Source organism: Rhinopithecus bieti, unplaced genomic scaffold (genome assembly GCF_001698545.2).
Source record: "Rhinopithecus bieti isolate Rb0 unplaced genomic scaffold, ASM169854v2 scaffold_15296, whole genome shotgun sequence".
NCBI lineage: Eukaryota > Metazoa > Chordata > Mammalia > Primates > Cercopithecidae > Rhinopithecus > Rhinopithecus bieti.
The window spans coordinates 3557173-3571140 of record NW_016809075.1 but is presented as its reverse complement, the minus strand read 5'-3'; the positions used below and the strand labels follow the sequence as shown (position 1 = coordinate 3571140).

The window sequence follows — 13968 nt, the reverse complement described above, 5'->3', positions numbered from 1 at the left end:
AAAAGTCTCAAGAGATATTAAAAATTATTTTGAATTAAATAAAGATAGAACTTATCAAAACATGCAGAATGCAGCAAAAGGAGTGCCTGGCTGCAATTTATACTATTGAACACATATACCACCAAAGAATGATCTGTAATCAATAATCTCAGTGTCTAACTTAAAAAACTAAAAACAGGCCAGCCATGGTGGCTCACACCTATAATCCCAGCACTTTGGGAGGCTGAGTCAGTCAGGTACATCACCTGAGGTCAGGACTTTGAGACCAGGCTGGCCAACAGGGTGAAACCCCATCTCTACAAATACAAAATAACAAAAATACCCTCTAATGTACTCTAAAATACAAAAATTAGTCGGGTGTGGTGGCACAGGCCTATAATCCCAGCTACTTGGGAGGCTGAGACAGGAGAATCACTTGAACCAGGGAGGCAGAGGTTGCAGTGAGCGGAGATCGCACCATCACACTGCAGCCTGGGTGACAGAGCAAGACTCTGTCTCAAATAAATAAATAAATAAATAAATAAATAAATAAATAAATAAATAAATGTCGAGGCAGGCAGATCACAAGGTCAGGAGATCGAGACCATCCTGGCTAACAGGGTGAAACCCCATCTCTACTAAAAATACAAAAAGGTAGCCAGGCGTGGTGGTGGGCGCCTGTAGTCCTGGCTGAGGCAGGAGAATAGTGTGAACCTGGGAGGGGAGGTTGCAGTGAGCCGGGATCACGCCACTGCACTCCAGCCTGGGCGACAGAGCAAAACTCCGTCTCAAAAATAAATAAATGAATAAAGAAATAGAGAAAAACAACAAAACCAAAAGGTGGTCTTGTGAAAATATCAATAATAAACTGAAAAATGTCTCCTCAAGCTAACTAACAACAAAAAAACAGATTATTAACATGACGAAAGGGGGAAATGAAGAAGCACTTGACAAAATTGAACATCTATTTACGATAGCAAACTAGGAAAATGAAGGGAATTTCTTCTTCTTTTTCTTTTGAGACAGATCTCACTAAGTTGCCCAGGCTGGAGTATATTTGCTATTCAGAGGCGCCATCACAGTGCTACAGCCTCAAACTGGTGGGCTCCACCAATCTTCTTGCCTTGGCCTCCCAAGCAGCAAAGACTACAGGTGCATGCCACTGCATTGGGCAAGAGGAACTTCTTGAGAAACTGCACACAAGAAACCTGCAGTTAACATCATACTTAAGGTGAAAAACTAGATGTTTTCCCAGTAATAAGGAACAAGGTAAGAAAGACCCTTCTCACACTCTCACTATTTATTTATTTATTTCTGTGACAGAGTCTTACTCTGTCGCCCAGACTGGAGTGCAATGGCGCGATCTCGGCTCACTGCAATCACCGCCTCCCAGGTTGAAGCAATTCTCCTGCCTCAGCCTCCCAAGTTGCTGGATTACAGGCATGTGGCACCACGCCTGGCTAATTTTTTGGTATTTTTAGTAGAGGTGGGGTTTCACCCTATTGACCAGGCTGATCTCGAACTCCTGACCTTGTGATCTGCCCGCCTCAGCCTCCCAAAGTGCTGGGATTACAGGCATAAGCCACCACGCCCAGTCTGTTTTTTTTTTTTTGAGATGGAGTCTCACTCTGTTGCCCAGGCTGGAGTGCCGTGGTGCCATCTCAGCTCACTGCAACCTCCACCTCCCAGGTTCAAGAGATTTTCCTGCCTCAGCCTCCTGAGTAGCTGGGATTACAGGCACACCCCACCATGCCCGGTAATTTGTGTATTTTTAGCAGAGATGGGGTTTCACCATGTTGGCCAGGTTGGTCATGAACTCTTGACCTCGGCGATCCCCCTCACCCTTGCCTCGGCCTCCCAAAGTGCTGGGATTACAGGCATTAGCCACTACGCCCGGCCCCTCTCACCACTTATATTCAACATTGTACAACAGTGAAACTAAGACAAGAAAAAGAAATAGGCCGGGCGCAGTGGCTCAAGCCTGTAATCCCAGCACTTTGGGAGGCCGAGGCGGGCGGATCACGAGGTCAGGAGATCGAGACCATCCTGGCTAACACGGTGAAACCCCGTCTCTACTAAAAAATACAAAAAACTAGCCGGGCGAGGTGGCGGGCGCCTGTAGTCCCAGCTACTCGGGAGGCTGAGGCAGGAGAATGGCATAAACCCGGGAGGCGGAGCTTGCAGTGAGCTGAGATCCGGCCACTGCACTCCAGCCCCGGCGACAGAGTGAGACTCTGCCTCAAAAAAAAAAAAAAAAAAAAAAACAACTGGACTTAACTGAAAACCAAAATCATTCAGCAACAGCAGAATATACATTCTTCTCAAGTTCACATGGAATATTCACCAAGATACCTCACATTCTGGTAAATAAAATACTTCCTAGCAAATTTAAAAGACTAGAGAATACAGGCCAGGCGCAGTGGCTCACGCCTGTAATCCCAGCACTTTGGGAGGCCGAGGCGGGCGGATCACGACATCAGGAGACGGAGACCATCCTGGTTAGCATGGTGAAACTCTGTCTGTACTAAAATACAAAAAATTAGCCGGGCGTGGTGGCAGGCGCCTGTTGTCCCAGCTACTAGGGAGGCTGAGGCAGAAGAATGGCATGAACCTGGGAGTCAGAGCCTTGCAGTGAGATGAGATTGCACCACTGCACTCCAGCCTGGGCGACAGAGCGAGACTCCGTCCCCCAAAAAAGAAAAAAAAAATAGAGAATGTTCTCAGATTCAGAATCACTAACAGAAAGATAGCTTGAAAACCCATAAATATTTGGAGATTAAATACTGAACTTCTAAACAATGCATGGATGAGGTTTGTGTCACCAAACCCAATAGAACAGACATTTCTTGAAAGAAGACATACAAATGGCCAAAAAATATGTGAAAAAAATGCTCATTATCACTTATAATTAGAGAAATGCAAATCAAAACCACAGTGAGGTATCATCTCACCTGTTAGGATGAGTATTATCAAAAAGACAAAAAATAACAAGTGCTAGCGAGGATATGGAGAAAAGGGAGCTCTTACACACTGTAGAGGGTGTACTAGAGCAGCTGACTGGGCGCGTGGTGCACACTGACATCCCAGCACTTTGGGAGACCGAGGCGGGCAGATCACCTGATGTCAGGAGTTTGAAACCAGCCTGGCCAACATGGTGAAACCCCGTCTCTACTAAAAACACAAAAAATTAGCTGGGAGTGGTGGATCACACCTGTAATCCCAGCACTGTTGGGCGGCTGAGATGGGTGGGTCACTTGAGGCTAGGAGTTCAAGACCAGCCTGGCCAACGTGGTGAAACCCCATCTCTACTAAAAAAATACAAAAATGCCGGGTGCGGTGGCTCAAGCCTGTAATCCCTGCACTTTGGGGGGCCGAGACGGGCAGATCACGAGGTCAGGAGATCGAGACCATCCTGGCTAACACTGTGAAACCCCGTCTCTACTAAAAAATACAAATAACTAGCCGGGCGAGGTGACGGGCACCTGTAGTCCCAGCTACTCGGGAGGCTGAGGCAGGAGAATGGCGTAAACCCGGGAGGCGGAGCTTGCAGTGAGCTGAGATCCGGCCACTGCACTCCAGCCCCGGCGACAGAGTGAGACTCTGCCAAAAAAAAAAAAAAAAAAAAAACAACTGGACTTAACTGAAAACCAAAATCATTCAGCAACAGCAGAATATACATTCTTCTCAAGTTCACATGGAATATTCACCAAGATACCTCACATTCTGGTAAATAAAATACTTCCTAGCAAATTTAAAAGACTAGAGAATACAGGCCAGGCGCAGTGGCTCACGCCTGTAATCCCAGCACTTTGGGAGGCCGAGGCGGGCGGATCACGACATCAGGAGACGGAGACCATCCTGGTTAGCATGGTGAAACTCTGTCTGTACTAAAAATACAAAAAATTAGCCGGGCGTGGTGGCAGGCGCCTGTTGTCCCAGCTACTAGGGAGGCTGAGGCAGAAGAATGGCATGAACCTGGGAGTCAGAGCCTTGCAGTTAGATGAGACTGCACCACTGCACTCCAGCCTGGGCGACAGAGCGAGACTCCGTCTCAAAAAAAAAAAAAAAAAAAAAAAAAAGAAAAGAAATAAAAGACACACCAACTGGGAAGGAAGAACTAAAGCTGTCTTTCTGCATATGACATGATTGTGTACGTAGAGATTCCAAAAATCCACAACAAAGAAAATTCCTGGAACCAGTAAGAGCAAGGTTGAAGGACACAAGCTTAACATACAAAGGCCAACTCCTTTCCTATACAAATAAAGTCAACTGATCTTTGATAAAGAACCAAAGGCAGCGGGGTGTGGTGGCTCATGCCTGTAATCCCAGCACTTTGGGAGGCTAAGGTGGGTGGATCACTTCAGCCAGGAGTTCAAGACCAACCTGGGCAACATAACAATACTCCATCTCTATTTCTTTAAAAAGAATTTTTTTTTATAAAAGAAGAATTAAATCAAAATGGATGACAGATGTAACTGTAAAATACAATAAGACTCCTAGAGGATAACATAGAAAATCTAGATGACCTTGGGTTTGATGATGAATTTTAACATAACTTATGTTTGACTTTGTTAAAATAAAAAAGTCCTGTTCTGGGGCCAGGCACAGTGGTTTACACCTGTAATCCCAATTCTTTGGGAGGCCGAGGCGGGCAGATCACTTAAGGTCAGGAATTCGAGACCAGTCTGGCCAACATGACGAAACTCCGTCTCTACTAAAAATACAAAAATTAGCCAGGCGTGGTGGTGCATGCCTATAGTCCAGCTACTTGGGAGGCTGAGGTAGAAGAAATCGCTTGAACCTGAGAGGCTGATGTTGCAGTGAGCCGAGATCACGCCACTGCACTCCAGCCTGAGTGACAGAGCGAGACTCCATCCCCGCCGCCCCCCAAAAAACAGTCCTGCTCTGGGAAAGACCATGTTAAGAAAATGAAAAGACAAGCTACAGACAGAGATAAATTCTTTGCAAAACACCTATCTGATAAAGGACTCGTATTGAAACTACTAAAAGAACTATTAAAACTCAGTAACAGGGGGCTGGGCGCGGTGGCTCACGCCTGTAATCCCAGCACTTTGGGAGGCCGAGGCGGGTGGATCACCTGAGGTTGGGAGTTCGAGACCAGCCTGACCAACATGGAGAAACTCCAGCTCTACTAAAAAAAAAAATACAAAATTAGCCGGGTGTGGTGGCGCATGTTTGTAATCCCAGCTACTCGGGAGGCTGAGGCAGGAGAACCACTTGAACCTGGAAGGCAGAGGTTGCGGTGACCGGAGATCGCGCCATTGCACTCCAGCCTGGGCAACAAGAGTGAAACTCTGCCTCAAAAAAAAACAAAACAAAACAAAAAAAAAACTCAGTAACAGGAAGACAATCCAATTAAAAATGGGCAAAAGATACGAACATATACATCACCAAGGAAGAATTAGAGATGGTAAACAAGCACATGAAAACATGCTCAACATCACATGGCATTAGGGAGTCAATAAAACCAAGATAAATAAAACTGAGTAAGATACTACCACACTCACTAAATGGCTAAATTTTAAAACACTGAAAACACCAAATGATGGTGCAGATGGAGAACAATAGGCATCATCATTATTTGCTGTTGGCAATGGACAATGGTACTCCCACTTTGAAAGGCAGACAGTTACAAAACAAAACACACTCTTAAATTGTAATCTAGTCATCATACTCCTAGGTATGTACTCAAATGAGTTGAAAACTTACGTTCATGCGAAAACCTGCACATGAAGGTTTATAGTTTCATTCAAAACCTTGCAACCCTTAGAGTGAACCAAGGTATCTCTCAACAGACATATGGATAAACCATCTGGTTCACCCATAGAATGATAAAAAGAAATCAGGTATTGGCTGGGCGGGGTAGGCTCATGCCTGTAATCCCAGCACTTGGGGAGGCCAAGGAGCGTGGATCATGAGGTCAGGAGATCGAGACCATCCTGGCCAACATGGTGAAACCCCGTCTCTACTGAATATACAAAAATTAGCTGAGTGTGGTGGCGCTTGCCTGTAATCTCAGCTACTCAGAAGGCTGAGGCAGGAGAATCAGGTATCAAGCCATGAAATGACATGGAGGCTAGGTATGGTGGCTCCCACCTGTAGTACCAGCTACTCAGGGCACTGAGGCAGGAGGATCACTTGAGTCTGGGAGTTCAAGACCAGCATGGGTGATATGATGAGACCCTATCTCAATTAAAAAAAAAAAAAAAAAAAAAGACATGGAGGAACCTTGACTTGAAAATAAGTGAAAGAAGCCAATCTAAATGGTTATATAGTGTGTAGTTTCAAATATGACATTCAGGAAAAGACAAAATTATGACAGAGTAAAAAGGCTTTTGATTGTCAAGAATTTGGGAAGAGGGAGGGATTAATGAATAGGGGAAGCACAGGGGATATTTAGGTGAGGGAAACCATCCTACATGATGCAGGTATGATGAATAGCGGTTATTATACATTTGCCAAAACCCATAGATTGTATAACAGAGTCAGCCCTAATGTAAACTATGGACTTTGAGGCATAATATTGGTACATCAATTATAACAGATGTATTAAAGTAATACAAAATATAAAAAGGATAAACTATGTGGAGGCAGAGGGATCAAGTGGGAACACTATACTTTCTCATAAATTTTTCTTTAAGTCTGAAATAGCTCTACAAAAATAAAATCTATTAGAAAATAAAATGATGAAGACAGGCTAATGACAGTTCACCCCATTACTGGTTGATGAATGAAACATACAACCTTTCACTCAATTCATGAATTTTATTTTAGTAAGCCTTTATGGTGCTTTCTGAGCCAGAGACTGGTAAAGGCAATGAAAGTTCCATAGAATGCCTTGTTCAAAAGCCCATCAATCTCTATTTTGAGAAGTGAAATAAGCGCTTTGATTAATATCAGTAGTGTCCGGAACTCTTGCACGAATATAAGAGTGTCCAGGCAGAGTCTTGGATTGTGGGATTACCTTACGTAGAAGTGTGTATTATCTTGGCTTATATAGCTAGCCGTGAGGTAAAAAAAGATTCCCAGAGTTTTGTGGGTTTTCTTTTTTTTTTTCCTTTGAGATGAAGTCTTGCTCTGTTGCCAGTCTAGAGTGCAACGGCGCAATCTCGGCTCACTGAAACCTCCGCCTCCCTGGTTCAAGCAATTCTCCTGCCTCAGCCTCCTGAGTAGCTGGGATTACAGGCACGAGCCACTATGCCTGGCTAATTTTTTTTTGTATTTTTAGTAGAGACGGGGTTTCACCATGTTGGCCAGGCTGGTTTCAAACTCCTGACCTCAAGTGATCCACCCGCCTTAGCCTCCCAAAGTGCTGGGATTACAGGCGTGAGCCACTGCACCTAGCCTAATATTCCCAGAGTTCTTTTACTACAAAGGTGCAACTCTTAGACAATCACTCAAGTGTGTAAACATGCACAGATGGGATTTATTGTTGGCCAGTGCTAAGATGACAACCTGATGAGCTGTCCCTTGAGTCCAGTCCTTTATCAGGTCCCTTTCAATTAAGGGATAAAAAGCAGCAGCTCTTTACCGAGAGCCCCACCGTGTACAAATGTGGCCATGTCACCCATAAAGTCTACACACTCCCCACTGCTGTTCACTCAGTAGCAAAGGATCTAGGAGAAGGTAGACCTCCTCCAGCACCATGAATCTGGCAAGGAAGTAAGAAAAGAAGTCACCCCCCCACCCCAACTCCTACAGAGAGGATATGCTGAAGGCTAACATTTGGCTCTGTAATTTTGAAAGGAGGTCTGTGTAGGTTGCTATTTCCAGGACCCATGGCAAAATGAGCAGTTGAGTAGACTCACATGTTCAGGACGTGGGAGAGCCTCAATGTTCAGGAGAACCTGGTACATGGTGGTCACTGCAGCTCTAATGGCATATAATGTGGGGCCAAGGGCTGTTTCTTCCATCAGAGCCCTATGGACAACTTATGGTCATCATGGATAATTACAAGAGGCATAAGAGGAGGTTTCTAAAGCCATTATAGTGGCCAGGAATAGTGGCTCATGCCTGTAATCCCAGCACTTTGGGAGGCCATGGCAGGCAGATCACCAGAGGTCAGGAGTTCGAGACCAGCCTGGCCAACACGGCAAAACCCCGTCTCTACTAAAAATATAGAAATTAGCTGGGTGTGGTGGTGCACACCTGTAATCCCAGCTACTCTGGAGGTTGAGGTAGGAGAATCACTTGAACCAGGGAGGCGGAGGTTGCAGAGAGATGACATCACGCTACTGCACTCCAACCTGCGAGACAGAGCAAGACTCCCAAAAACAAAAGCCTCTATAGTGCTCTGGAGGCACTAACAGGAGTGTGGTAGCAGCAATGTCCAGGCAATGATGACCAGTTTGCAAGTCACAGCATAAATAGGCTTAAGGAAAATTTATAAAGGACTGTGTTACCTCCTGAACATCAAAAAAGCCCAAATGATGTTGTGGGTGCCAAGAGGAACAACAGCTCTGTTGATGGTGTCAAGCAGGGAGCAGCCCTCTGATTACCAACTAATTCCTAAGAATTTAACTTAGGTGTCACCCTGGACAAGGGTGGTAGCTGCAGTGAAGATCTTGCCTATAGAGACTATATACAAAGGCAAGGCCTTTGAGGGTCCCTGAAAGCAACCAGGTGAATTATATCATATCCCTTCAAAAGTGAAGGGAGAAATAAAAATTAATAAATAAACAAAGTGAAGGGAGGTCAGCACCGTGGCTCACACCTGTAACCCTAGCACTTTTGGAGGCGGCAGAGAGAGGATCACTTAAGCTCAGGAGTTGAAGACTAGCCTGGGCAACATAGTGAGACCTCGTCTCTAAAAAATAAAAAATTTATTTATTTATTTATTTATTTATTTACTTACTTACTTACTTATTGAGACAGAGTCTTGCTCTGTCGCCCAGGCTAGAGTGCAGTGGCATGACCTTGGCTCACTGCAACCTCCGCCTCCTGGGTTCAAGCAATTCTCCTGCTTCAGCCTCCCAAGTAGCTGGAACTACAGGCATGCGCCACCACAACAGACTAACTTTTTGTGTTTTTAGTAGAGACGGGGTTTCACCATGTTGGCCAGGCTGGTCTTGAACTCCTGACCTCAAGTGATCCGCCTGCCTTGGCCTCCCAAAGTGCAGGGATTACAGGCAGAAGCCACCACGACTGGCTTCTAAAAAATAAAAGAAATTAAAAAGTAAAGATCATCATCAGGTAAGACACTGTTTAAAAGGCTCACGCCTGTAATCCCAACACTTTGGGAGGCCGAGGCAGGCGGATCACAAGGTCAGGAGATTGAGACCATCCTGGCTAATACAGTGAAACTCCGCCTCTACTAAAAATACACAAACAAAATTAGCCGGGCATGGTGGCAGGGGCTTGTAGTCCCAGCTACTCAGGAGGCTGAGGCAGGAGAATGGCATGAAACCAGGAGGCGGAGCTTGCATTGAGCTGAGATCATGCCACTGCACTCCAGCCTGGGTGACAGAGCAAGACTGAGTCTCAAAAAAAAAAAAAAAAAAAGGGACTGAGTATTTACCAATGCTGATTAGATGGAGCCAGTTATTGCCAGAATGTTGGAGATTGGGTACAGGGGCAGAATCACGTCATCAAGGTAGCAGTAACCCACCATGAGACACCATTTATTCTTTCCAGGTTTAAGAATAGGCCAAATTGGGCTATTAAGAAGCCCTGGGAATAATCTCTCTTCACAAAATAGGTCTTGTACAATGGGTTTCAATCCTTGAAGACTCTGTATAATTGACATTTGGCCATATTAAGGACTTTAACTGGGGAGTAGGGGGTGGTAAGGTCCCTAGAGTTCTATTTGTTAAGCCAATTTTTTTTTTTTTTTTTTTTTTTTTTTTTTGAGGAGTCTCGCTCTGTCGCCCAGGCTGGAGTGCAGTGGCCGGATCTCAGCTCACTGCAAGCTCCGCCCCCCAGGTTTACACCATTCTCCTGCCTCAGCCTCCCGAGTAGCTGGGACTACAGGCGCCCGCCACCTCGCCCGGCTAGTTTTTTGTAATTTTTAGTAGAGACGGGGTTTCACCGTATTAGCCAGGACGGTCTCGATCTCCTGACCTCGGGCTCCGCCTGTCTCGGCCTCCCAAAGTGCTGGGATTACAGGCTTGAGCCACCGCACCCGGCCTGTTAAGCCAATTTGTAACTGCCAAAGAGTTAATTTAAATTATAGAGTGTAGGCCAGGCATGGTGGCTCACACCTCTAATCCCAGTACTTTGGGAGTCTGAGGTGGGCAGATCACTTGAAGTCAGGAGTTCGAGACCAGCCTAGTCAACACAGTGACACCCCCATCTCTACTAAAAACTACAAAAAATTGCTGGGTGTGGCAGCGGGTGCCTGTAATCCCAGCTACTCAGGAGACTGACGCTTGAACTCGGTAGGCAGAGGTTGCATTGAGCTGAGATCACACCACTGCACTCCCACCTGGGTGACAGAGTGAGGGTCTGTCTTAGCACTCCCGCCTGGGCAACAGAGCAAGAAGACTCTGTCAATCAATCAATCAATCAGTGTACCTTGCTTACATTTAGTGGGATCCCCAGATATAACTAATTCCTAGGATTGATTAATCCCATGAATGACTGTCAGTTAGTGCATTACAGAGATGTTAAAATTAATTCAGAACCAGGCTAGACCCGATGGCTTATTCCTGTAATCCCAGCACCTTGGGAGGCCAAGGCAGGAGGATTGCTGGAGCCCAGGAGTTTCAAACCAGAAATATATATGTATGATTTAAAAATAATAAAATTGATTCAGAACAAACGTCAGAGAGGCCTGAAAGCCACGCACATGCAGTGTCCTTTTCTCTCTTTTTTGTGAGACCGAGTCTCGCTCTTGTTGTCCAGGCTGGAGTGCAAGGGCGCGATCTTGGCTCACCCACAACCTCCACCTCTCGGGTTCAAAAGATTCTCCTGCCTCAGGCTCTCTAGTAGCTGGGATTACAGCCATGCGCCACCACGCCCAGCTAATTTTGTATTTTTAGTAGAGAAGGGATTTCTCCATGTTGGTCAGGCTGGTCTCCAACTCCCGACCCGCCTGCCTCGGCCTCCCAAAGTGTTTGGATAACAGGTGTAAGCCACCACATCTGGCCCTTTATTTTTAGTTGTTTTTTTTTTTTTTTTTTTTTGAGATGGAGTCTTGCTCTGTCGCCCAGGCTGGAGTGCAGTGGCGCGATCTCGGCTCACTGCAAGCTCCGCCTCCCGGGCTCACGCCATTCTCCTGCCTCAGCCTCCCAAGTAGCTGGGACTATAGGCGCCGGCCAGCAGGCCCGGCTAATTTTCTTTGTAGTTTTAGTAGAGACAGGGTTTCACCGTGTTAGCCAGGATAGTCTCGATCTCCTGACCTCGTGATCCGCCCGCCTCGGCCTCCCAAAGTGCTGGGATTACAGGCATGAGCCACCGCGCCCGGCCATATAATTATTTTACTATATATTGGAGTTCCAATTAGGTCAAAACCTAGAAAAATGCTTCATTTTTTTTTCTTTTGTGCCCTTCCTTCTTTCATCTTTCTCCGTTTTGCTTCTGTGGCCACTTGATGCATTTCCCGGCAGAAGGGTTATCTTCCTACCTTAATATTTATTAATACATTTTTTCCTCCAGAGACCCTCAAATCGTATGTTATGGGCCTCACCCATGGCTCTGGTGGTGTTAAAAGGTTTCAGGGCTGGGTGTGGTGGCTCACACCTGTAATCCCAGCACTTTGGGAGGCTGAGGTGGGTGGATCACCTGAGGTCAGGAGTCTGAGACCAGCCTGGCTAATATAGCGAAACCCCATCTCCACTAAAAATAGAAAAATCAGCAGGGTGTGGTGGCAGGTGCCTGTAATCCCAACTACTGGGGAGGCTGAGGCAGGGAGAATTGTTTCAACCTGGGAGGCAGAGGTTGCAGTGAGCCAAGATCATGCCACTGCACTCCAGCCTGGGCAACAGAGCAAGACTGTCAAAAAAAAGAGAAAAAAGCAAGAAAAAGGCAAAAAGGTGATTTGGGCCAGCGCAGCAGCTCACACCTGGAATCCCAGCACTTTAGAAGGCTGAGGCAGGCAGATCACTTGAGGCCAGGGGTTTGAGAACAGCCTGCTCATTGAGATGCAATCCCACCTCTACTAAAAATACAAAAATGGGCTGGGTGTGGTGGCACACGCTCGTAATACCAGCTACTTAGGAGGCTGAGGCATGAGAATTGCTTCAACCTGGGAGGCAGTGGTTGCAGTGAGCCGAGATGGTGTCACTGCATTCCTGCCTGGGCGACAGAGCAAGGCTCTGCGTCAAAAAAAAAAAAAAATTGATTTAATCAAGGAATCCAAGGCAAAGAAATGCAAATGTTTTAATCTGTTTAGATAAGGAATTGCTTCTCCACCGTTAAAATGGAAAACCCGCAATCGAAAGGCAAATACATTCACAAAGGCCAGGTATGGTCATGCCTATAATACCAACATTTTGGGAGGCCAAGGCAAGAGGATCCCTTAAAGCCAGGCGTTCAAGACTAGCATGAGCAACATACCAAGACCCCGTATCTATAAATAAAAATTTGAAATTAGCCAGTAGTGGCAGATGCCTTTACTCCCAGCTACTCAGGAGGCTGAGGCGGGAGGATCGCTTGAAATGCAATGAGGTTTGATGGCGCTACTGCACTTCAGCCTGGGCAACATTGCGAGACCGCCTCAAAACAAACAAATTCCCAAACGTGGGAGTGGTAACCCAGACAGTGGGTCAGTGTCTGGTGAAGACAGCAGCGGTATGAACGAACTCTGGGAGCTCCACGCGCCCTCCGCTCCCCCAGCTGCAAAAAAAAAAAAAATGCTCCCTCCTCCAGGCTTCAGTTCTCACAGGTGGATTCACTTTAATGTTCTGACCCAACTAGATTCTCAAAAGCACGAGAAGATCTTGGGAGATGCGGGGCTGCGGACGCCCAGCTGCCCGGAAAGGGTTCTGGGCCAGGACCCCAGTCGCAGAGACGGGACTAGACGCCTGAGGTCCCAGCTGCCGGCCCAGCCCCACCCTGCTGGGAGAACCTCGGGTCTCCTGGCCCCAGAGCTGCGCCAGGAGGACTCAGGTCTTCCCACAGTCGGTTCCGACAAGTCCCCTCCTCAGGTCTCGGGACTCCCGGTCCCGCAAACTCACCATTTCTCGGCTTAGGGAGGCTCCAGGAGTCCTCCCTACAGATCCCTCACTACCTGCAGGTCCCGGTGCGACAAAGCATGTGCAGCGCCCCAGACAGCCCTCCGCCCAGGGTGAGACGCAATACTAGCGAACCGCTAGAATAAGGAGGTTCACGTGCGCATTCAAGGCTGGGGTCCAAGCGCCTTTTCAACACCGATGCTGATTGGACAGTTTGTGTGGCCCCGCCCCCTCACCCCTGAGTGACAGTCGTGCAGGAGAGCACGTGGCTGAGCCGAGCGAGCTTCCCAGAGTGGGTTGTCCTGGCTGGGATATGTCCCTGTCAGCGGAATTTGTTCTTTGCCCGAGGTCCATTTTTAAGTGGCCTATTCAGTAGTGTTAAGTGTAGTTACATTGTGAAACCAATCTCTAGAACTGATTTAATTTTGCAAATTTGAAACTATCGATTGAATAACATCCCATTTACCGCTCCCCCTCAGTCCCTGACACCGACTTTTTGATTGTATGAATTTCATTGGGAACCTTATATAAGTGGAATTATTCTGTATTTGTCCTTTTCCGACTGGCTTATTTCACTTAGCATGACGTCCTCAATCTTCATCATGTTGTAGCATGTGTCAGAATTTACTTCCTTTTAAGACAATTAAAGGCCAGGCATGTTGGCTCAAGCCTGTAATCTCAGCACTTCGGGAGGATCCCTTGAGGCCAGGATTTTCACACCAGCCTGGGCAACATAGTAAGAACCTGCCTCTACAAAAATAAAATTTAAAAATTAAAAAATATAGATTCTGGTCGGGTGCGGTGGCTCACGCTTGTAAATCCCAGCACTTTGGGAGGCCGAGGCAGGCGGATGATG

General features: G+C 46.6%; 1 protein-coding gene across 3 annotated transcripts in view; it reads right to left on the bottom strand.

Moving 5' to 3' along the window:
* The window catches only part of ZNF490 (zinc finger protein 490), a 48010-nt gene that overhangs the window by 12815 nt on the left and 21227 nt on the right, over nt 1-13968 (bottom strand). The window contains exon 1 of one of the 3 annotated variants that reach the window (XM_017888523.1): nt 13116-13599. The exons of the other annotated variants lie outside the window; for them this stretch is intronic. Within the exon in view, the coding sequence (XP_017744012.1) occupies nt 13116-13118 (3 nt within the window). The 5' untranslated portion in view covers nt 13119-13599. Of the gene's footprint in view, nt 1-13115; nt 13600-13968 lie in introns of those variants that run through there. 3 annotated transcript variants of the gene reach the window in all.